At 47.4% G+C, this 25,078-nt stretch overlaps 1 protein-coding gene across 1 annotated transcript in view; it reads right to left on the bottom strand.

Annotated features, from left to right (window-relative positions):
• The window catches only part of GSK3A (glycogen synthase kinase 3 alpha), a 166,002-nt gene that overhangs the window by 18,661 nt on the left and 122,263 nt on the right, over positions 1 to 25,078 (bottom strand). Inside the window, exon 10 of the mRNA XM_069201386.1 lies at positions 15,068 to 15,160. Coding sequence (XP_069057487.1) covers positions 15,068 to 15,160 — 93 coding nt within the window. The remainder of the gene's footprint in view (positions 1 to 15,067; positions 15,161 to 25,078) is intronic.

Below are 25,078 nucleotides of genomic sequence, written 5' to 3' on the forward strand. Positions count from 1 at the left end.
AGTGGAGGCTTACATTGTGAAATTGTGCTGCTCTAGCCACCACTTGAGAATACGCAGTGCTGTCCTCTGGTGGAGATGGCTTCGTAGGGTAGGCCTCCGGACTGTTATCTGACACTGGGGCGTCGTATAAGTCCCATGCGTCTTGATCTTGGTCACCTTGGCTCATGGTGGTGTGAGCTGGGGAATGTGATGGAGTTTGTGCTGGTGAGACGTTAATCACAGGTGGAGGAGAGGGTGGTGGGGTAACTTTTTTCACCACTTTTGTTTGTGGTGTTTGTTCAGTTTGGAACTCCAATCTTCTCTTTCTTCTAATAGGGGGAAGGGTGCTTATTTTTCCTTTCCCCTGCTGTATGAAAATACGCTTTTGCGTATGGTCTACATCAGTTGAGTGTAGCTCTTCCTCAAACCTATGCTTTTGCATTTGGGAGGTTAGCGAGTGCTCTTCTGTATAAGAGCCTGAAACTGGGTCGGTTGCAGTTTGTTTTGGCACCGAAACCCTGTCTGCATCTTTTTTCGGCTCCGAGGTGACTTTTTTCTTTTTCGGGGCCGAAACCTCTCGGCGTCGATCTTCTTCGGTGCCGCTGTCTCAGCGTCGAGCAGTGTCTACACCGGCATCTCGGTGTCGATGCTTGTCTCCAGCACTTTCTCGGTCCCGAGAAGGCTGCGTGCCGGTGTCTCGACCGGAGTCGGACGATCTCGGCACTGTTTGGGCCTTTTTCGGTGCCGACGGTCGGTCACCGAATTTATGGGTCGAGCCATGGCCTGGTGGCAGTGGCGTCCCCTGGGCCTTGTAAATCTTCTTCTGAGTGGTTTTCAACGTCTTACTCATGGTTTGTGTATCGTTGAATCCTTCGGAGTCCGATTCTTGGATCGAAAAGGTTCCCTCCTCTTCTTGTTCCTCGAACTCCCGGTGGGCTGTCGGCGCGGACGCCATCTGAAGTCTTCTGGCTCGACGGTCTCGGAGTGTTTTTCGGGACCGGAACGCACGACAGGCCTCGCAGGTGTCTTCACTGTGCTCAGGTGACAGGCACAGGTTGCAGACCAAGTGTTCGTCTGTATAGGGGTATTTATTGTGGCATTTGGGACAGAAACGGAACGGGGTCCGTTCCATCGGCGTTCTTCTGCACGCGGTCGGGCCGACCAGGCCCCGACGGGGGATCGAAAAAATTACCCCGAAGGGCACCGGAGCGCTTCGATCTTAGACGCGGTGTTGAATCTAACTACGCCGATCCCGAACGCAACAATACCGACGAAAATCTTCCGAAATTAGCTATCTTTCCGTTCCGAAACTTGGAGCGACAGGAACACGTCCGAACCCGATGGCGGAAAAAAAACAATCGAAGATGGAGTCGACGCCCATGCGCAATGGAGACAAAAGGAGGAGTCACTCGGTCCCGTGACTCGAAAGACTTCTTCGAAGAAAAACAACTTGTAACACTCCGGCCCAACACAAGATGGCGAGCTATGCAAAACATGCGTATCTACAGCGACAGATGCCATCGAACATGTAGTTATAGAAAACAGTGGCATCCACTCAGCCAAGGTAAATGGCTTACAGGTGCAAATTTAGCCTGACTTGTAATATTCCGAGGTAGGCTCATGCTTGGAAGAGGTTTGTACGGGGATCTGCTTTTTACAGGGCAGACTGCACTAGGGAGATGGCTCACTAATCAGAAGATGAGATTTCAGGCTCTCGAGCGCTTCACTTAAGGGGAAAGCCTATACAGAAGTACCAAGGAAGGATGGATAGTAATCCACTATCAGCAATCCATTAGATTTCAAAATCTACAGGCGATGAAAGTAAAGAGTTACGGCAATATTAAAAAAGGAACAGTTATATAAGCAAAAACCTTGACTTTAAGAACCCAAAACAGAGCACTGCTTGGAACATTTGGGTAATATTGGTTGTGGGAAGCTGGGCCTTTATGTGGTAGGTCAATACTGTGCAAAGGGCCTAGGGGTTCCCTAACGAGTGGGCAAGACTTGCTACGCAATCCAAAAGTGCTCTAGCTGGAGGTAGTGTGGTCGAGAAGCCTTCGGCTCAACACAGAGGAGAGCAAGACATCCACAAATACACACAATAGTCAATAAATGTGAACTCATAAAGGAGATCAACAGCAATTTATAGAGATAGGAAGTATCTTCATATAGGTTTAGGCATCAGAGAAAAATCTTTCAGGTAAGTATGTTTTTAAATAGGAATTATTTTCACTTTAAAGAGTGGACAGTGCAATTTGAGTTCCGCAATGTTATCCTATTGGAGGAAAAACAGGTTCTCTAAACAGGTTGAGTACAACGACTTTCAAGACCAATCTCCAGAAGTTAAGGTGAGTAGTGGGCAAGGTCCAAGGCAGCACCAGCAGTATACACCAGTGGCACAAGGGCGGCAAAGTGCAGGGTGCCAAGCAGCGTTGGCTGCTCAATGCATTTCAAAGGAAATCGATCACAGCAGAAAGAGGCTGCAGGCTCTGGACAGAAAGCCAGTTAGGCTGAACCAACAGCGGGGCTCAGGCCTCACGATGCTCGAGCACAGGTGTGCACCTTTGTCTCTCTTCTCCACAGCTCAGGGGTGACGGTGCAGAGGAGTCCTTAAGTGTCAGGTTTTCCATACCAGAGCAATCGCGGTAAAGTGGGGCTGCGCGCAGAATATGCAGGTGTTGTCAGGGAGTCTGGAGAACGTTGTTGGCACTGGCGATCCACTTCAATTCGGGTCAGAGATCGCAGGCGCAGTGGTGACTTCTGGTGTCAGTTTTTGGCAGTTCTGGAGGCTTCAGAGCCAGGAAGTGTTGAATCTTTTTTGCAGGCAGTCCTCCTAGGATCCTGGAGTCACAACTGCAGAATGATTCTACTTTGGTGCAGGTTTTAGCAAGGGATGCAGAACGGCTGGCAGGGTTGGTACCAGGTCAGCTGTTTCTTTTTTCTCCTCTTCTGCTGGAGACTCTTCAGTGTCTTTGGTCTTCTTAGGTCGTTATGATCTGCTTCTCTGGTGCCAGGGGCTCAGCAAAAGACAGAATTTAGGGACATTAGGGGTGTGTAGGGTAGTAGCTAATGGGCCACTAACCCCTGGGGTCAGTATGCCCCCTATAAGAAGTGCACATAACCTGGTCCCAGAATTCCTAGTGTAGGAAGCTGGCCTGGTAAGTTGTGGGTACCTATGGTACATACACCTTATACCAGGTCCAGGTATCTCCTCATAGTGAAGTGTAGGCAGTGTCTAGAACCCAGGCTCTCTAGAGGTATCTGAATGAGGAGCCATGGCTTATCTAGGAAACATGAAAGCTCATGCAATACCACTGTAGTCACACAGCACTTACACACATGAAATAAAACACTCAGTTGTACAAAAAAAAAAAAAAAGGTACTTTATTTTTGGAACAAATCACCATAAAATACTAGAAGAGTAACCCACCATTAGGAGGTAGGCAATACACTAAAGATATACTCTAGCAATCACAAATAGGCATAGAAAGGTTAGAAAACAGTGCAAATAGCAATAACCAATAGTGACCCTAGTGGGGGCACAAACCATATACTACAAAACATGGAATGAGAAGGTACCCCCACCTAAGTAAAATGTGTAGAGGGGAGCTGAGTACCAGAAAACCACAGAGGTAAGTAACAGTACACACCCAGCAACCAGGAATAAATCACTGGATTTTCCCCCAAACCACCCAAAAGGAAAAGAAAGACACCCAGATAAGACTGCAAGAAAACCAGCAGTGGATTCCTGAAGAAAGAAAACCTGTGGAGAGAGGGGACCAAGTCCAAGAGTCACAGTGGAGTCCAGGAGGAGTATGGGGACCTTCAGCATCACAGAGTCAGCACTCACAGGAGTCTCACAGGACGGGGACATAAGTCGCAGAAGAAGCCCATGCAGCACTACAAAGGGGGATCCCACGCCACAGGAGAACCACACAGGAGGCTGTGCTTTGCAGGATGGCGTGCTGGAGCTACACGTCGCCTGCAGATCCCTTGGAGGAGATGCAAAGAAGCCTTGGCAGCTGCATGAGATGCGGTGAACGGGGGTACTGACCTGCACGGGAAGGCTTACCTTGACCAAAGTTGAACAGGTGGCAGAGAGGACCAAGAGGACTACTCCTGACCACCACCTGTGATGCAGGATCCACACAGCTGAAGGGAGATCCACGCAGGTGGTCGTCGCTTGTTATAGCCACCTGCTGTTGAAGGAGAGCGACTCCTTCACTCCAAGGGAGATTCCTCCTTCTTGTGCAGACTGAAGAGTTGTCTTCATGGCCGGGGACATGTTGCAAAGCTGGCAGGAGACGTTGAACCAAAATTGCAGGTCTTCTTCGTTGCAGTAGCTTTGTCAATTTCTGGAGGGTCCAGTCATGGTGTCAATGGCCAGAAGTCAAAGGTTGCAAGCCAAATCTGAGGACCCAGCCAAGAGAGACCCTAAATAGCCCTGAGAGGGGGATTGGTCACCTAACCAGGTAAGTACCTATCAGGAGAGGCTCTGACGTCACCTGATTGGCCTGGCCACTCAAATGCTCCCAGAGTTCCCTGCTAATCTTGGAAACAAGATGGCAGAACCCAGGGACCTTATGGAAGAGCTCTGAGCACCACTGCTGGGGTAGTGATGGACAGGGGAGTGGTCACTCCCTTTTCATTTGTCTACTTTCACACCAGAGCCAGGACTAAGGGTCCCTAAACCGGTGTGGATGGGATTATGCACAGAGGGCACCAAATGTGCCCTACAAGGCAAACCAGTGGCTTGGGGAGGGTACTCCCCTCCCAAGTCAGTCATACCCATTTTCAAAGGGAGAGGGTGTTACCTCCCTCACCAAAAGGAAATACTTTGTTCTGCCTTCCCAGGCTTTATCAGATCAAGCAGCAGGAGGGTAGAAACCTGTGAGGGGCGGCAGCTGCTGGGTTGCCCAAAAAAACCTGCAAAACTGGTGGTAGCAATGCTGGGGGTCCTCAAAGGAGCCCCCAGAGTGCATGGAATCATACTTCCAATACAACAGACAAAAAGAAGAAAGATAGGATTGCAAAGAAATACAAGAAAGAAGGGGAAAAAAATTAGAAAATGAAAACAAAACTAAAAAGAAAGAGCAAACTTGTGAGACCAAAGAAAAAGGTAAGGAAGCTAGCGAACAAATGATTAAGACGGGAAAAAAAAATTAAAGTGTGAAAAGAAAAGTTATCAGAGAAAAAAAGATGCTGAGAGAAACAAGCAGCGAAAGGACCAGGGCATGTGTGTACTGACATTTCCCAGACAAGGAATGGGAAAACCACTGACACTTCGGGCCCGACAAATAACTTGCGGCCTCCACATACAGACGGGAAAAAGAGGGATTTATAGTAAAATGTAAATTGACAAAGATAAGAAAAAACACCTGTAAGGAAATGTCACTCTGTGGCAGGAACAAAGCCTGTACTGGGTGGAGGAGCTTCTCACCTCCCCCTGCAGGAACTTTAACACCTGGCGGTGACCCTCAAAGGCTCACCCCTTTTGTTACAGCGCCCCAGGGCATCCCAACTAGTAGAGATGCCTGCCCCTCCGGCCACTGCCCCCACATTTGGCAGCAAGGCTGGAGGAGATAATGAGAAACAAGGAGGAGTCACCCCCAGTCAGGATAGCTCCTAAGGTGTCCTACTTTTAGAAATCCTCCATCTTGTGGATGGAGGATTCCCCCAATAGGATTAGGGATGTGCCCCCCTCCTCACAGGGAGGAGGCACAGAGAGGGTGTAGCCACCCTCAAGGACAGTAGCCATTGGCTACTGCCCTCCCAGACCTAAACACACCCCTAAATTAAGTTTTTAGGGGCACCCAGAACCTAGGAAACTAGATTCCTGCAACCTAAAGAAGGAGGAGGACTGCTGACCTGAAGCCCTGCAGTGAAGACTAAGACGACAACTGCTTTGGACCCAGCCCTACCGGCCGGTCTCCCAACTTCGAAGAAAACTGCAACAGCGACGCATCCAACAGGGACCAGCAACCTCTGAAGCCTCAGGACTGCCCTGCACCCAAGGACCAAGAAACTCCTGTGAACAGCGGCTCTGTTCAACCATCTGCAACTTTCTTGCAACAAAAACTTCAAGGACTTCATGTTTCCCGCCGGAAGCGTGAGACTTTCTACTCTGCACCAGACTCCCCCGGCTCAACCTGCAGAAAACAAACACTACAGGGAGGACTCCCCGGCGACTGCGAGCCCGTGAGTAGCCAGAGTTGACCTCCCCTGTGCCCCCACAGCGACACCTGCAGAGGAAATCCAGAGGCTCCCCCTGACCGCGACTGCCTGTAACAAGGGACCCGACGCCTGGAACCAACACTGCACCCGCAGACCCCAGGACCAGAAGGAACCGAACTCCAGTGCAGGAGCGACCCCCCAGGCGACCCTCTAACTAGCCCAGGTGGTGGCTACCCTGAAGAACCAGCTCCCCTCCACTCCCCCTTGTGCCTGCATCGCTGAAGAGACCCTCAGGTCTCCCCATTGCTTTCAATACAAAACCAGACGACTGTTTGCACTCTGCACCCGGCCGCCCCTGTGCCACTGAGGGTGTACTTTCTGTGCCTGCTTGTGTCCCCCCCGGTACCCTACAAAACCCTCCTGGTCTGCCCTCCGAGGACGCGGGTACTTACCTGCTGGCAGACTGGAACCGGGGCACCCCTGGTCTCCATTTAAGCCTATGTGTTTTGGGCACCTCTTTGACCTCTGCACCAGACCGGCCCTGAGCTGCTGGTGTGGTAACTTTGGGGTTGCCTTGAACCCCCAACGGTGGGCCACCTTGGAACCAACTTTGAACCCTGTAAGTGTTTTACTTACCTGTGAACTTAATTACTTACTTCCCCCAGGAACTGTTGATTTTTGCACAGTGTCCATTTTTAAAATAGCTTATTGCCATTTTTGTGAAAACTGTACATGCTATTATGATTATTCAAAGTTATACCTTTCATTTGAAGTATTACTTATACATTTTGAACCTGTGGTTCTTACAATAAACTAAGAAAGGAAAATGTCACTTACCCAGTGTACATCTGTTCGTGGCATTAGTCGCTGCAGATTCACATGCTGTGCATAGTCCGCCGTCTGGTGCTGGGTCGGAGTGTTACAAGCTGTTTTTCTTCGAAGAAGTCTTTTCGAGTCACGAGACCGAGGGACTCCTCCCACTTCGGTTCCATTGCGCATGGGCGTCGACTCCATCTTAGGTTGTTTTTCCCGCAGAGGGTGAGGTAGGAGTTGTGTATGCTAATAATAGTGCCCATGCAATGGAATAAATACGTATGTACAAAATGAAGGTTTAATGTAATATATTTAGAAATGTACAAATGTTCAAGATCTACTTCCAAACGGCTACAGGCTCCCGGGGAGGAGGGTGGGCGCATGTGAATCTGCAGCGACTAATGCCACGAACAGATGTACACTGGGTAAGTGACATTTTCCGTTCGATGGCATGTGTAGCTGCAGATACACATGCTGTGCATAGACTAGTAAGCAGTTATCTCCCCAAAAGCGGTGGTTCAGCCTGTAGGAGTGGAAGTAGTTTGAAATAAAGTTCTTAGTACGGCTTGACCTACTGTGGCCTGTTGTGCAGATAACACATCTACACAGTAGTGTTTAGTAAATGTATGAGGCGTAGACCATGTTGCTGCCTTACATATTTTGGTCATTGGAATATTTCCTAGAAAGGCCATAGTAGCACCTTTCTTTCTGGTTGAGTGTGCCTTTGGTGTAATAGGCAGTTCTCTCTTTGCTTTAAGATAGCAGGTTTGGATGCACTTTACTATCCATCTGGCGATACCTTGTTTTGAAATTGGATTTCCTGTATGAGGTTTTTGGAAGGCAATAAATAGTTTTGTCTTCCTAATGTCTTTTGTTCTGTCAATGTAGTACATTAGCGCTCTCTTGATGTCTAATGTATGTAGTGCTCTTTCAGCTATTGAATCTGGCTGTGGGAAGAACACTGGTAATTCCACTGTTTGGTTTAAGTGGAACGGTGAGATAACCTTTGGTAAGAATTTTGGATTTGTTCTTAGAACGACCTTATTTTTGTGTATTTGAATAAATGGTTCTTGTATGGTAAACGCCTGTATTTCACTTACTCTTCTTAGAGATGTGATGGCAATGAGAAATGCAACTTTCCACGTTAAGTATTGCATTTCACAAGAATGCATGGGTTCAAAAGGTGGACCCATGAGCCTTGTCAAGACAATGTTGAGGTTCGATGAAGGAACAGGTGGTGTCCTTGGTGGTATAATTCTCTTTAGGCCCTCCATAAACGCTTTAATGACAGGTATTCTAAATAGGGAAGTTGAATGAGTAATCTGCAGGTAAGCAGATATTGCTGCGAGATGTATTTTTATGGAAGAGAAAGCTAGATTTGATTTTTGTAAATGTAGTAAATATCCTACTACATCTTTTGGAGATGCATGCAATGGTTGGACTTGATTATTATGGCAGTAACAAACAAATCTTTTCCATTTACTTGCATAGCAGTGTTTAGTGGATGGTCTTCTAGCTTGTTTTATGACCTCCATACACTCTTGTGTGAGGTTCAAGTGTCCAAATTCTAGGATTTCAGGAGCCAAATTGCTAGATTCAGCGATGCTGGGTTTGGATGCCTGATCTGTTGTTTGTGTTGTGTTAACAGATCTGGCCTGTTGGGTAGTTTGACATGAGGTACTACTGACAGGTCTAGTAGTGTGGTATACCAAGGTTGTCTTGCCCATGTTGGTGCTATTAGTATGAGTTTGAGTTTGTTTTGACTCAATCTGTTTACTAGATATGGAAGGAGAGGGAGAGGGGGAAAAGCGTACGCAAATATCCCTGACCAATTCATCCATAGAGCATTGCCTTGAGATTGCCGGTGTGGGTACCTGGATGCGAAGTTTTGGCATTTTGCGTTTTCTTTTGTTGCAAATAGATCTATTTGAGGTGTTCCCCACATTTGGAAGTAAGTGTTCAGGATTTGGGGGTGAATTTCCCATTCGTGGACCTGTTGGTGATCCCGAGAGAGATTGTCTGCTAGCTGGTTCTGGATCCCTGGAATAAACTGTGCTATTAGGCGAATGTGGTTGTGAATTGCCCAATGCCATATTTTGTGTGTTAGGAGACACAACTGTTTAAATAATACATTGTTGTCATGTTGTCTGTTTTGACAAGAATGTATTTGTGGGTTATCATTGGTTGGAATGCTTTCAACGCTAGAAATACTGCTAACAATTCTAGGTGATTTATATGAAACTTTCTTTGATGTACGTCCCATATTGTCCTTGGATGCTGTGTTGATTGAGGTGTGCTCCCCACCCTGTCATGGAAGCATCTGTTATCACGTATTGTGGCACTGGGTCTTGGAAAGGCCGCCCTTTGTTTAAATTTGTACTGTTCCACCATAGAAGCGAGATGTATGTTTGGCGGTCTATCAACACCAGATCTAGAAGTTGACCCTGTGCATGTGACCATTGTGATGCTAGGCACTGTTGTAAGGGCCGCATGTGCAATCTTGCGTTTGGGACAATGGCTATGCATGAGGACATCATGCCTAGGAGTTTTAATACCATCTTTGCGTGTATCTTTTGTGTTGGATACATAGCTTGTATCACCTTGTGAAAATTTTGAACCCTTTGTGGACTTGGAGTGGCTATCCCTTTTGTTGTGTTGATTGTCGCTCCTAAGTATTGCTGTGTTTGACACGGCAAAAGGTGTGACTTTGCATAGTTGATGGAGAAACCCAGTTTGTAAAGGGTTTGTATAACAATCTGTGTGGTGTGAACACTTTGTTAGCGAGTTGGTTTTGATTAACCAATCGTCTAGGTACGGGAACACGTGTATTTGCTGCCTCCTGATTTGTGCAGCTACTACTGCTAGACATTTTGTAAAGACTCTTGGTGCTGTTATTCCGAATGGCAACACTTTGAATTGGTAATGTATTCCTTTGAATACGAACCTTAGGTATTTCCTGTGCGAGGGATGTATCGGTATATGGAAATACGCGTCTTTTAGATCTAACGTTGTCATGTAGTCTTGCGTAGTCTTGCTGTTTCAGTAGTGGTATTACGTCTTGTAACGTGACCATGTGAAAGTGGTCTGATTTGATGTAGGTGTTTAGTGTTCTGAGATCTAATATTGGTCTCAGACTTTTTTCCTTTTTCGGTATTAGAAAGTACAGTGAGTAAACTCCTGTGTTCTTTTGTGTTGTTGGTACTAATTCTATTGCGTCTTTTTGCAGTAATGCTTGAACTTCTAGTTCTAGAAGGTCTATATGCTGTTTTGACATATTGTGTGTTTTCGGTGGGACGTTTGGAGGGAGTTGGAGAAATTCTATGCAATAACCATGTTGGATAATTGCTAAGACCCAAGTGTCTGTTATTTCCTCCCATGATTTGTGGAACTGGCTTAGTCTTCCCCCCACTGGTGTTGTGGGAAGGGGTTGTGTGACTTGTGAGTCACTGTTTATTTTGAGGGGTTTTGGGACCCTGAAACTTTCCCCGGTTTCTTGGGAATTGGCCCCCTCTGTATTGGCCTCGAAAGCCACCCCTTTGATATTGTCCCTGGTAGGTAGGTGGTCTTGTTTGTGAGGTGCTGGCTTCTGTGGCTTGACCTCAAAACCCTCCTCTGAAAGTTGTTTTGCAAAATGTGCCAAATGTGCCTCTGCCCTGCAGGGAATAGAGTGTGCCCATGGCTTTGGCTGTGTCAATGTCCTCCTTTAATTTTTCAATTGCAGTGTCCACTTCTGGGCCAAACAATTGCTGTTCATTGAACGGCATATTGAGCACTGCCTGTTGTATCTCAGGTTTGAAGCCAGATGTGCGCAGCCATGCGTGCCTCCTTATCGTCACAGCAGTATTTATTGTTCTTGCAGCTGTATCTGCTGCATCCATAGAAGAACGTATTTGGTTGTTGGAGATATTTTGCCCCTCTTCAACCACTTGTTTCGCTCGTTTCTGGAATTCTTTGGGGAGGTGCTCGATGAGATGTTGCATCTCGTCCCAATGGGCCCTGTCGTATCGCGCTAGGAGTGCTTGCGAGTTGGCGATGCGCCACTGATTTGCAGCTTGTGCTGCAACCCTTTTCCCAGCTGCATCAAACTTGCGGCTCTCCTTGTCCGGAGGTGGTGCGTCGCCTGATGTCTGCGAGTTGGCTCTTTTACGAGCTGCTCCTACGACTACTGAATCTGGTGTCAGTTGTGATGTAATAAAAGCAGGGTCTGTGGGCGGTGCCTTGTATTTTTTCTCCACCCTTGGAGTTATTGCTCTGCTTTTAACAGGCTCCTTGAAAATCTGTTTAGCGTGCCTTAGCATTCCCGGGAGCATGGGAAGGCTTTGATAATGGCTGTGGGTGGAGGACAGGGTGTTAAAGAGGAAGTCATCCTCAATAGGCTCCGAATGTAGATACACATTATGAAATTTGGCTGCCCTAGCTACCACCTGTGCATATGCTGTACTGTCCTCAGGTGGTGAGGGTTTAGTTGGGTACGACTCTGGACTATTGTCCGATACTGGAGCATCATAGAGGTCCCATGCTGCCTGATCATCCTGGCTCATGGTGGTATGAGCTGGTGATTGTGGTGGAGTCTGTGCCGGTGATACATGAGTTGACTGTGGTGGAGAGGGTGGTGGAGTTGCCCTCTTTACCACCTTTGCTTGTGGTGGCTTGTCTTGTTGCTGGAAGTCAAGTTTCCTTTTCCTTCTGATTGGGTTAAGAGTGCTGATTTTCCCTGTACCCCTTTGGATAAAGATCCGCTGTTGCGTGTGATCTACCTCTGTAGTTTGTAATTCCTCCTCAAATCAGTGTCTTTTTAGTTGGGAGGACAATGATTGTTCCTCTGAGTAGGAACTGGTTTTTGGTTCGGTTGCCGGGTGTTTTGGCACCGAAACAGTGTCTTTAGTTGTTTTCGGCTCCGACGAGATCTCTCTCTTTTTCGGTGTCTTGGCCTCTCGGTGCCGACCATCTTCGGTGCCGCTATCTCTGTGCCGAGTAGCTTCGGTGCCGCTGTCTCGGTGTCGAGCCTTTTCTGCACCACTCTCTCGGTCCCGAGAGTGTTGCGTGCCTGTGTCTCAACCTGAGTCGGACGACTTCGGCACCAGCTCGCCCTTTTTCGGGGCCGATGGACGGTCACCTACTTTATGGGTTATGCCATGGCCTGTTGGCAGTGGCGTCCCCTGGGCTTTGTCTGTTTTCTCGTGTGATCTTTCTTTCGACGTCTTACTCACGGTTGGTTTCTCGTCGACGTCGAATTCCTCGGAATCCGATTCGCGGATGGAGAAAGTTTCTTCTTCTTCTTCTTCCTCCTCCTCGAACCCTTGTTGTCCTGTCGGCGTGGAAGCCATCTGCAACCTCCTGGCTCTTCGGTCCCTGAGTGTTTTTCTCGACCGAAACGCGCGACAGGCCTCACACGACTCTTCCTTGTGCTCGGGGGACAGGCACAAGTTACAGACCAGATGTTGGTCTGTATAAGGATATTTACTGTGGCATTTAGGACAGAATCGGAACGGGGTCCGTTCCATCAGTCTCGATGTTGCACGCGGTCGGGCCGACCAGGCCCCGACGGGGGACCGAAAATACCCCGAAGGGCTACCGGAGCTCTTTAAAGCTCGGTGTCGATTTGCCCTAACTATCCCGATACCGAACGAAACAATACCGACGAATTTTCCGTTGATTCTGACTAACTTTCCGACCCGAAACACGGAGCGAAAAGGAACACGTCTGAACCCGATGGTGGAAAAAAAACAATCTAAGATGGAGTCGATGCCCATGCACAATGGAACCGAAGTGGGAGGAGTCCCTCGGTCTCGTGACTCGAAAAGACTTCTTCGAAGAAAAACAACTTGTAACACTCCGACCCAACACCAGACGGCGGACTATGCACAGCATGTGTATCTGCAGCTACACATGCCACCGAACTTATATTTTTCTATATAAAAACCTATTGGCCTGGAATTGTCTGAGTGTGTGTTCCTCATTTATTGCCTGTGTGTGTACAACAAATACGTAACACTACCCTCTGATAAGCCTACTGCTCGACCACACTACCACAAAATAGAGCATTAGAACTCTTTTTGCCACTATCTTACCTCTAAGGGGAACCCTTGGACTCTGTGCATGTTATTTCTTACTTTGAAATAGAATATACAGAGCCAACTTCCTACAACACCGAAGACAGGAAAGAAGAAAATCTAAACCAAAACAAACAAAAAAAAGTGAATGGACGCATACAGAGAAGCAAGGAGGAAAAAAAAAAAAAAAAAAAAAAAAAGAGTAGAAATATACAGTTGAAAGAGTGAAACTTAACATGGGGATTTTAAGAGGTGGAAAGAGAAAAGTGGGGAGAAAGAAAACAGAGTAAACAGTAAAGGAAAGAACGGAGTGAAACAGATGAAACAGACCCTCCCAAATAAATATTACAGCTAAGAATAGATTTAATTGGCTCTCCCACATCCTCAAACGGACGTTAGTGTGCAACAGAAAGGGGCACTGCAGAACAGCAGGGGGTGCATTGGAAGAGTTGTATGTGAACCCCAATACAGCGCGCTTCACCTCAGGATTGGGCTATAGACAGCTGTGTTCCAGACCAGTGCTGGAATAACAAAGCCAACGGGTGAGGAATGAGGAACTGACCACAGTAATTCCTGGTATTGGAATAATGGGGTGCTGCAGGTCAGAGTTGAGGTGCACTGACAGTTGTATGTGGGCTGCAGTACTGTAATATTAACAGGCACACAAGGTCAGAAGTGAGGTATGCTAAGAGCTATGTGTGGAACCTGGTATTGGCGTGCCAGGGATGCTGAGAGTTAGCCTGGGGGTGCTCTGGTGAAGCTGGGAGTGGGGCCCAGCCTGGGAGTGGCATTGCCTCTGAACCACAGAAGCGAGGAGTCCTGAAGTATGTGTGAGCCTTAAAACTGAGAAGAAATGTGCAATTAATGTTAGAATTGATGGATTCTGGCAGAGCTGTGGTGGTTCATATCAGCAGTGTCGTTGGATATTAGACTTGAGGTGCACTGGCTAAGCTGCGTTTTGCTTTTTTCGATCTAGTATTGGCTTAACAGTGGGACTGAATATTAGAATTGAGCTGCTGTAATGGAACAGTGTGAGTGGGGTCCCAGTATAGGAAAGGAAGAGACCTCGTCAGGGAAGAACTGAGGTGCACTGATAGAGCAGCACCTGAGGTCCCAGTACTGGAACCGCAGTGTGTACTGACTGCAAGAACTGAGGTGCTCTGGCAGACAGCGTGTGTGGGGTTCCTAGCACTGGCATGGCTGAGGGTTCAGTGTGTAAACTGTGGTGCACTGATGGATCTGTGAGCGGGATCTCAGTATGGAGCAGAAGTGGGCACTGTCTAAGGATTGCTTAGGCCTGGCACAGCTGGGTGCCTAGGCTATAAGCAATTACAAGCAATCCTCTGACTTTGCTGTCAGCACACTGGCAGGCACACTTGGCAAATCCAAGCCAAGGAAGGGCGGAAGCCAGGCAGCTGAGAGAGGGTGCAGAGAGCCCACAAAGACCAAAAGTGAGCAAGATAACCTGATTTATAGCCTTGTTTACAACTAACCTCAGAGAAAGAATGGTCAGCAAATGAAAAGGGAAGCTTCTCTGGAGTTGAGCAGTAAAAGTAAAAAAAAAAAAAACCTACAGGCCAGATAAACAGGACAAACCGTAATTATACGATAGTTTGTCCCTGCTCCCACACAGAAGGGTGGACAAAGAGGGATGACTGACCACTAGCAAGCAAGGATTTTTTTAAAGGACTAACAAATGAAATAGCTGGAAGCCCACAGAAGAAGTGTACTTAAAAGTATACAAGCGGCCATATGCATACACCCGACCTAAAAAGGAACCAAACGCAGAAGAACACTGGAGGTGACTGTAGACAATGGAATAGACTGGAATTTCAATGCTAGTTTTACTTCCCAAGCTCCTACCAGGCAGCTTCTTGTTCCCAAACCCACAAGAAACTGCCTAGAATTCCTGGAAATTAATTGCAAGGGTAATCACGGCCCACAGCTATGCTAGTGGCCATAGCCCCTCAAGAAGTTGCTAATAAAGCTAAATATGATCTCACACCACCAAGTATAACCACTGAGTTAGTGTGTCTTACTGCACATACCGTGAGAGGTGGGTGTTCCTGCAACAGTGGCGGCATGCGTTCTCGCATGGGGTGGAATGAGGGTGGAATTCAGCGTAGGTTGAATAGACAGTTCTGCATAGGAAGAAACAAAAAAAAACGGATAATGAGAGCAAACCAAAAACTACAGAGGCAGGGCAGGGCAAACCAGAACCAAGTAGTAGCGTTTATTCAATTTTAACAAGGATAAAATAGAACTGTTAGGGCATTCACTACGTGCAACTCAAACCCAGAGGGCACAGAAAAGGAACAGGCAGATCATAAACGCAACTTAAAAACAAACACTGGAAGTAGAAAAGGTAGGAGGAAGAGATGCAAGAACACACATTTCACTAATATGTGGTTCATTACTAGTCATGTTTGACTTTTGGTAGCAATAAATGTAAGCACAAATTTTCAAGTGCTAGTATTTATTATAGCCTCTTTATATTCAGTTTTTGGAAAGGCCCTTAACACCCGATTCAAGAAGTGGCATGACAATAACAGAAGGTGTAGTCTACAGATCCATTACAGTAGAAAATCCAAGCTGTGTATTGTCAGAATGAAAATGTCACTTACCCAGTGTACATCTGTTCGTGGCATCAGTCGCAGTAGATTCGCATGTTCTGCAATAGCTCGCCATCTGGTGTTGGGCCGGAGTGTTACAAGTTGTTTTTCTTCGAAGAAGTCTTTCGAGTCACGGGACCGAGTGACTCCTCCTTTTGTCTCCATTGCGCATGGGCGTCGACTCCATCTTCGATTGTTTTTCCCCGCAGAGGGTGAGGTAGGAGTTGAATTGTAGTAATAGTGCCCATGCAATGGAGTGACTAAGTATGCACCTATTTAAGGTTGAGATGATACATATATAAATAATTGAAGGTAACTTCCAAACTGCTACAGGCTCCCGGGGAGGCGGGTGGGCACATGCGAATCTACTGCGACTGATGCCACGAACAGATGTACACTGGGTAAGTGACATTTTCAGTTCGATGGCATCTGTCGCTGTAGATACGCATGTTCTGCATAGACTAGTAAGCAGTTATTTCCCCAAAAGCGGTGGATCAGCCTGTAGGAGTGGAAGTAGTTTGAAATAATGTCCTTAATACGGCTTGACCTACTGTGGCTTGTTGTGCGGATAACACGTCTACACAGTAGTGCTTGGTGAATGTGTGAGGCGTAGACCATGTGGCTGCCTTACATATTTCTTGCATTGGGATGTTTCCTAGAAAGGCCATGGTAGCACCTTTCTTTCTGGTTGAGTGTGCCCTTGGTGTAATGGGCAGCTGTCGTTTAGCTTTAAGGTAGCAGATTTGGATGCATTTAACTATCCATCTGGCTATACCTTGTTTTGAAATTGGGTTTCCTGCGTGAGGTTTTTGAAATGCAATAAAGAGTTGTTTAGTCTTTCTGATGTTTTTTGTTCTGTCAATGTAATACATCAATGCTCTTTTGACATCTAATGTATGTAGTGCCCTTTCAGCTACGGTATCTGGCTGTGGAAAGAACACTGGAAGTTCCACTGTTTGATTTAGATGGAACGGTGAAATAACCTTTGGCAAAAATTTAGGATTGGTCCTTAGGACGACTTTATTTTTGTGTAGTTGTATAAAAGGTTCCTGTATAGTAAACGCCTGAATCTCGCTTACTCTTCTCAGGGAAGTAATGGCGATGAGAAATGCCACCTTCCAGGTTAGGAACTGTATGTCGCAGGAGTGCATGGGTTCAAAAGGTGGACCCATAAGTCTAGTTAGGACAACATTTAGGTTCCATGAAGGAACAGGTGGTGTTCTTGGTGGTATAATTCTCCTAAGGCCCTCCATGAATGCTTTAATGACTGGTATTTTATATAGGGAAGTTGAATAGGTAGTCTGCAGGTATGCAGATATTGCTGCAAGGTGAATCTTAATGGAAGAGAAAGCTAGGTTAGATTTTTGTAAGTGAAGCAAGTAACCCACTACATGTTCTGGAGTTGTGTGTAATGGTTGTATTTGATTAATATGGCAGTAGCAAACAAACCTCTTCCATTTACTTGCATAGCAGTGCCTGGTGGATGGCCTTCTTGCTTGTTTTATGACTTCCATACATTCTTGGGTAAGTTGTAAGTGCCCGAATTCTAGGATTTCAGGAGCCAGATTGCTAGATTGAGCGATGCTGGATCTGGGTGTCTGATCTTTTGGTTGTGCTGTGTCAACAGATCTGGCCTGTTGGGCAATTTGATGCAGGGTACCACTGATAGGTCTAGCAGCGTTGTGTACCAGGGTTGCCTTGCCCAAGTTGGTGCTATCAATATGAGTTTGAGTTTGCTTTGACTGAGTTTGTTTACCAGGTAAGGAAGGAGAGGGAGAGGAGGAAAAGCGTAAGCAAATATCCCTGACCAGTTCATCCATAGGGCATTGCCTTGGGATTGTTTGTGTGGGTACCTGGATGCGAAGTTTTGGCATTTTGCGTTCTCCCTTGTTGCAAACAAGTCTATCTGAGGTGTTCCCCAGAGTTTGAAATAAGTGTTCAGAATTTGGGGGTGAATTTCCCATTCGTGGACCTGTTGGTGATCTCGAGAGAGACTGTCTGCGAGTTGATTTTGTATCCCTGGTATAAACTGTGCAATTAGGCGAATTTGGTTGTGAATTGCCCAATGCCAAATTTTTTGTGCTAGCAGGCTTAACTGCGTGGAGTGCGTCCCTCCCTGCTTGTTTAGATAATACATTGTTGTCATGTTGTCTGTTTTGACGAGAATGTATTTGTGAACTATTATTGGTTGGAAAGCTTTTAGTGCTTGAAAAACTGCTAGAAGTTCTAGGTGATTGATATGCAGTTGTGTTTGATGTACGTTCCATTGTCCTTGTATGCTGTGTTGACCGAGGTGTGCTCCCCACCCTGTCATGGAAGCATCTGTTGTTATTACGTATTGTGGCACTGGGTCTTGGAAAGGCCGCCCTTTGTTTAAATTTATGTTGTTCCACCACAGAAGCGAGAGGTAAGTTTGGCGGTCTATTAACACCAGATCTAGAAGGTGACCCTGTGCTTGAGACCACTGTGATGCTAGGCATTGTTGTAAGGGCCTCATGTGCAGTCTTGCGTTTGGGACAATGGCTATGCATGATGACATCATGCCTAGGAGTTGTAATACCATCTTTGCCTGTATCTTTTGTGTTGGATACATGCGTTGTATGATGGTGTTGAAATTTTGAATTCTTTGTGGACTTGGAGTGGCTACTCCCTTTGATGTGTCTATTATGGCTCCCAGGTATTGTTGTACCTTGCGTGGCAGAATTTTGGATTTTGTGAAATTGACGGTGAACCCGAGTTTGAAGAGGGTTTGTATGATCTGATTTGTGTGATTTGAGCACTGTATGAACGAATGGGCCTTGATTAGCCAGTCGTCCAAATATGGGAACACATGTATTTGCTGCCTTCTTATGTGTGCAGCGACTACCGCTAGACATTTGGTAAAGACTCTTGGTGCGGTTGTTAATCCGAAAGGCAGTACCTTGAATTGGTAATGTATTCCTTTGAATACAAACCTTAGGTATTTCCTGTGCGATGGGTGTATTGGTATATGGAAATAAGCATCCTTGAGGTCTAAAGTTGCCATGTAGTCGTGTAGTTTTAGCAATGGCAATACTTCTTGTAGTGTGACCATGTGGAAGTGGTCTGATTTAATGAAAGTGTTCACTACTCTGAGGTCTAGGATTGGTCTGAGCGTTTCGTCCTTCTTTGGTATCAGAAAGTACAGTGAGTAAACTCCTGTGTTTATTTGTGTGTTTGGCACTAATTCGATTGCATTCTTTTGCAATAGTGCCTGCACTTCTATCTCCAGGAGATTGGAATGGTGTGTTGTTAAATTTTGTGCTTTTGGTGGTATGTTTGGAGGGAATTGTAGAAATTCTATGCAATAACCATGTTGGATAATTGCTAGAACCCAAGTGTCTGTAGTGATTTCCTCCCATGCTTTGTAATAATGACATATTCTTCCCCCCACTGGTGTTGTGTGGAGGGGGTGAGTGACATGTGAGTCATTGTTTAGTAGTAGGGGTTTTGGGGCTTTGAAATCTTCCTCTATTTCTAGGGAATTGCCCTCCTCTATATTGGCCCCGAAAACCTCCTCTATACTGTCCCTGGTAAGTGGACGGTGTTGCTTGTGAGGTGCTGGCTTGTGTGCTTTGACCCCGAAACCCCCCTCGAAAGGGCGTTTTACGGAATGTGCTGTAATTCCCTCTGCTCTGCGGGGAGTAGAGTGCGCCCATGGCTTTGGCAGTGTCCGTATCTTTTTTAAGTTTCTCAATCGCTGTGTCCACTTCTGGACCGAACAGTTCTTTTTCATTAAAAGGCATATTGAGAACTGCTTGTTGAATCTCTGGTTTAAATCCAGACATTCGGAGCCATGCATGCCGTCTGATGGTTACAGATGTATTAATTGTCCGTGCAGCTGTATCTGCAGCGTCCATGGAGGAACGTATCTGGTTGTTGGAGATGGTCTGTCCCTCCTCAACCACTTGTTTCGCCCTATTTTGGAAGTCCTTGGGCAGATGTTGAATGAGATGTTGCATCTCATCCCAGTGGGCTCTGTCATAGCGCGCAAGTAGTGCCTGGGAGTTCGCGATGCGCCACTGGTTTGCAGCTTGTGCTGCGACTCTTTTACCAGCTGCATCAAACTTGCGGCTTTCTTTATCTGGGGGTGGTGCATCTCCAGATGTGTGAGAGTTGGCCCTTTTCCTAGCTGCTCCTACAACAACAGAGTCTGGTGGCAGCTGTGTAGTGATGAAAACCGGGTCCGTAGGAGGCGGCTTATACTTCTTTTCCACCCTTGGTGTGATTGCCCTACTTTTGACCGGCTCCTTAAATATGTCTTTTGCGTGCCGGAGCATACCAGGGAGCATAGGCAGGCTTTGGTAGGAGCTGTGGGTGGAGGAGAGTGTGTTGAACAAGAAATCATCCTCGACCTGTTCTGAGTGGAGGCTTACGTTATGAAATTGTGCTGCTCTAGCCACCACCTGAGAGTACGCGGTGCTGTCTTCTGGTGGAGATGGCTTTGTAGGGTAGGCCTCCGGGCTGTTATCTGACACTGGGGCGTCGTATAGGTCCCATGCGTCCTGATCTTGGTCACCCTGGCTCATGGTGGTGTGAGCTGGGGAGTGAGATGGAGTTTGTGCTGGTGAAACGTTAATCACGGGCGGAGGAGAGGGTGGTGGTGTAATTCTTTTAACCACTTTTGGTTGTGGTGCTTGTTCCGTCTGGAACTCCAACCTTCTCTTTCTCCTAATGGGGGGAAGGGTGCTTATTTTTCCTGTCCCCTGCTGAATGAAGATACGCTTTTGCGTATGGTCCACATCAGTTGCTTGTAGCTCTTCCTCAAACCTATGCTTTTGCATTTGAGAGGTTAGCGAGTGCTCTTCTGTATAAGAGCCTGAAGCTGGGTCGCTTGCAGTTTGTTTCGGCGTCGAAACTTTGTCTGCGTGTTTTTTCGGCTCCGAGGTGACTTTTTTCCTTTTCGGGGCCGAAACCTCTCGGCGTCGATCTGTTTCGGTGCCGCTGTCTCGGCGTCGAGCCGTGTCCACACCGGCATCTCGGTGTCGAGGCTTGTCTCCAGCACTTTCTCGGTCCCGAGAAGGCTGCGTGCCGGTGTCTCGACCGGAGTCGGACGATCTCGGCACTGTTTGGGCCTTTTTCGGTGCCGACGGTCGGTCACCGAATTTATGGGTGGAGCCATGGCCTGGTGGCAGTGGCGTCCCCTGGGCCTTGTAAATGTTTCTTTGTGTGGTTTTCGACGTCTTACTCACGGTTTGTGTGTCGTCGAATCCTTCGGAGTCTGAGTCTTGGATCGAGAAGGTACCTTCTTCTTCCTGTTCCTCGAACTCCCGTTGGGCTGTCGGTGCGGACGCCATTTGAAGTCTTCTGGCTCGACGGTCTCGGAGTGTTTTTCGGGACCGGAACGCACGACAGGCCTCGCAGGTGTCTTCGCTGTGCTCAGGTGACAGGCACAGGTTGCAGAACAAGTGTTGGTCTGTGTAGGGGTATTTATTGTGGCATTTGGGGCAGAAACGAAACGGGGTCCGTTCCATCGGCGTTCTTCAGCACGCGGTCGGGCCGACCAGGCCCCGACGGAGGATCGAAAAACTACCCCGAAGGGCACCGGAGCTCTTCGATGCGGTGTGGAATCTAAGTACGCCGATCCCGAACGCAAGAATACCGACGAAAATCTTCCGAAATTAGCTAATTTTCCGTTCCGAAACTCGGAGCGACAGGAACACGTCCGAACCCGATGGCGGAAAAAAAACAATCGAAGATGGAGTCGACGCCCATGCGCAATGGAGACAAAAGGAGGAGTCACTCGGTCCCGTGACTCGAAAGACTTCTTCGAAGAAAAACAACTTGTAACACTCCGGCCCAACACCAGATGGCGAGCTATTGCAGAACATGCGTATCTACAGCGACAGATGCCATCGAACACTGGGTTCTGGTTGCAGTAGTTCCCCCATTTTTTTGCCTGGTATTGGATGCAACTCTGCTCTGACTGAAGTGCACTGGGTTCCTGTTAACCAGGTCCCCAGAGCCAGGGTTTCTTGCCTGAAAACAAGACAACCAGTCACTTGATCCCCAAGTGGCTAGACTTTTAGCACCTCTATAAGTCTCAAATAAGTGGTACCTACGGCATAGGTACTAAAGAGGGTCTCTCAGAGCTGCAGCACAGCTTGTGACAATCTAAGGGACCACTCATCTAACTCACGTAGACAGCCATTGCAGGGTGCGTGTCTTGTTGCAGCTAAAAGTGATAACGCGACATGGCACACAGCCTGAGTGCCATGCCCACTAACGCTTACAGCAGGACCTCCAGCCCTAAAGGCAGGGTGCATTATATTATGTGTTTTCCTATTGGCAGGAGCAAGTATGCCCCTGCTAGGTCTGTCGATTCGTAGACATAGTAAGTGCACAGGGAAGCCATTTTAAATATGTGCGATGGACACTGGTCAATACATGTTCTCCAGCTACATAACAGCTTCACTGAAAATAGGAATGTTTGGTACCAAACATCTCATTAATAACTGCTCACTGATTCCAGTGAGGGAATCAATACAGGCACTCAAAGGGCACTGGCTGTGAGAAAGTAGCCTCGTTCTATCTAGCATGGTTACCCCCATTTTTGGACTGTTTGTCGGTGTGTTTTGACTGTCACTGGGATCCTGCTAGTCAGGACCCCAGGGCTTATGGTTTTGTGGCCTACTTGTCAGTATGTTTCACTGTTTGTCAGTATGCTTGACTGTCACTGGGATCCTGGTAACCAGGACCCAAGTGCTTATGCTCTCTCTGGTTTCAAATTGGTCCTTGAATACTGGTAACCCAGTATTTCACTCCAAATTGGCATACTGGACCCCCCTTATAAGACCCTAGTATATGGTACCTAGGTACCCAGGGCATTTGGGTACCAGGGGGATCCATGGGGCTGCAGCATTTTGTTTGCCACCCATCGGGAGCCCATACAATGGCTTCTACAGGACTGCCATTGCAGCCTGTGCGAAATAGTGCATACACTAAATCACAGCCATTTTCACTACACCAGGTCACTTATAAGTCACCTATATGTCTAACCTTCAAACCCTGAAGGCTAGGTACATAGTACCTGTGTTTGAGGGAACCCCTGCACTAGAGGGGGTGTCCCCACGTCGTCCAGGCCCATTTTCCCAGACTTTGAGTGCGGGGATGCCATTATAAGTTTGCACTACATATAGGTCAATATATACATCTGTAGCTTCACAATGGTAACTCCGAATATGACCATGTAAGATGTCTAACAGCTGGGAAGTGTACCACAATACTGATTCCAGTATTAGTTGCACAATCCTATGCATTCTGGGGGCTTCAAAGTGGACCCCCAGTACTGCCATACCAGCCTTCTGAGGTTTTTACTGCAGCCCCAGCTGCTGCCATCTCACAGGTTTCAGCCCTCCTAGGGCTTGAGCAGCTCAATCCCTGTAAGGCAGAACAAAGGATTTATTTTAGGAGAGGGGTGTTACACCCTCTCCCTTTAGAAGTAGGTATTTCAGGCATGGGAGGGGTATTCTCCCAGAGAATCTGGAAATGCTTTGAGCCCTCCTTGCATAATCCAGTCTACACCGGTTCAGGGACCGACCCCTCCCCCTCCCCCCAGGCCCTACTCTGGCACGGAACTGGACAAAGGAAAGAGTAGTGACCACTCCCCTGTCCATCACCACCCCAGGGTTGGTGCCCAGAGCTCCTCCAGTGTCCCTGGGTTTTGCCATCTTGGATTCCATGGTGGTGGGGTACTCTGGGAGCATCCGAGTGGCCAGTGCCTGCAGGTGACGTCAGAGACCTTTCCTGATAGGTGCTTAGCAGGTTAGGTGACCAATCACCCCTCTCAGGGCTATTTAGGGTCTCTCCTGTGGGTGTTTCTTCAGATTCGGATTGCAAGACTCTAGTAGGAATCCTCTGCATCCTCTACTTCATCTTCTACGGACAGATCAACCGCTGACTGCTCCAGGAACTCTACAAAACTGCAACAAAGACACTAAGACTACTTCTGCAACATTGTATCTTCAGCTCCTGCCAGCAACTGCTACAGTTTCCAGGTCGTGCTTCCTCCAAGGACTGCCTGTCTTCAGCCTGCAAAAGAAGAACTGAAGGAATCTCCAGTGGAGGGACTGAGTCACTTCACTGCTTCAGCAGGCACCTCTCTGCAGCGACGACCGGTGGCTTGAGTCCCCTCTCCAGATGACCGGCGTGGATACAAAGACACAGGTGGTGGACTAAAGTGACTCCACCAGTCCCAATCCCCAGCTGTCCAATTTTGGTGGAGGTAAGAGCTTGCCTCCCCAAGGAAGACAGTACTCCTGTGCATCGCTTGACTTGCAGTTGCCAAGGCTTGTGTGTGACCTTCCAAGAAGTTCTTCATGCACTGCACAGTTCTGGCCTGCAGCACTCCATCCTGCGACGCACAACTTTGAGTGGTTCTCCGGTGGCATGGGAATCCTTTCCATCGTGCTGCGTGGGCCTCCATTTGCACCTCCCTTGTCCCCGTGCTGTGGGACTCCTGTGCACACTGCCTGGCCTTCTGAGGGCTCAGAGTTGCTGAGAGCACACTGTCTCCCCTTCCTGGGTAGAGGCCACCAGGTCTCTCCTGGTCCCTAGCAGCACCATTTTTCACTAACTGTGAGCTTCGTGTGTGCAAAGGATTGTTGGCGGAATCCAGCAACACAGGCCATACTGCATTCATCCATCCAGCGTGGGCCATCTTCTGAACCAACCAGGAACCGGCATCTGTCTTCTTTGGTGCAATACTGACTGTCTTCTCACCGGGGGTTCTTCTTTTGCACCTTCATCCGTGTAAGCAGGGGCTCCTGTTCTCCCTGGACTCTTCAGTGCTTCTTGGACTTGGTCCCGTTCTTCCACAGGTCTTCAGGTCCAGGAACCCATTGTTCGTGTCTTGCAGTCTCTTCTGGTTCTTGCATTATATTCTATCACAACTTCTAGTGATTTTTACGAAACGTGCTGTATTTTAATCCTGCTTTCCTGGGCTCTGGGGTGGGGTACATTACTTATCTTTGGTGTTTTCTTACACTCCTAGCACCCCTCTACACACACTTGCCTAGGTGGGAAACAGACTTTCGCATTCCAATATGTTAGTATATGGTTTGTGTTCCCCCAGGCCCATTTCTAACAATTGAGACTTTCACTATTTTCTGACTATTTACTTACCTGTTTTTGGTTTCTAGTATATATATATATATATATATATATATATATATATATATATATATATATATATATATATATAGTAATTTACTTACCTCCTAAGGGAGTATAGTCTCCAAAGGATTTTTGGCACTGTGCCACTAAATGAAAATGTCACTTACCCAGTGTACATCTGTTCGTGGCATCAGTCGCAGTAGATTCGCATGTTCTGCAATAGCTCGCCATCTGGTGTTGGGCCGGAGTGTTACAAGTTGTTTTTCTTCGAAGAAGTCTTTCGAGTCACGGGACCGAGTGACTCCTCCTTTTGTC

This window comes from Pleurodeles waltl, chromosome 7 (genome assembly GCF_031143425.1).
Source record: "Pleurodeles waltl isolate 20211129_DDA chromosome 7, aPleWal1.hap1.20221129, whole genome shotgun sequence".
NCBI lineage: Eukaryota > Metazoa > Chordata > Amphibia > Caudata > Salamandridae > Pleurodeles > Pleurodeles waltl.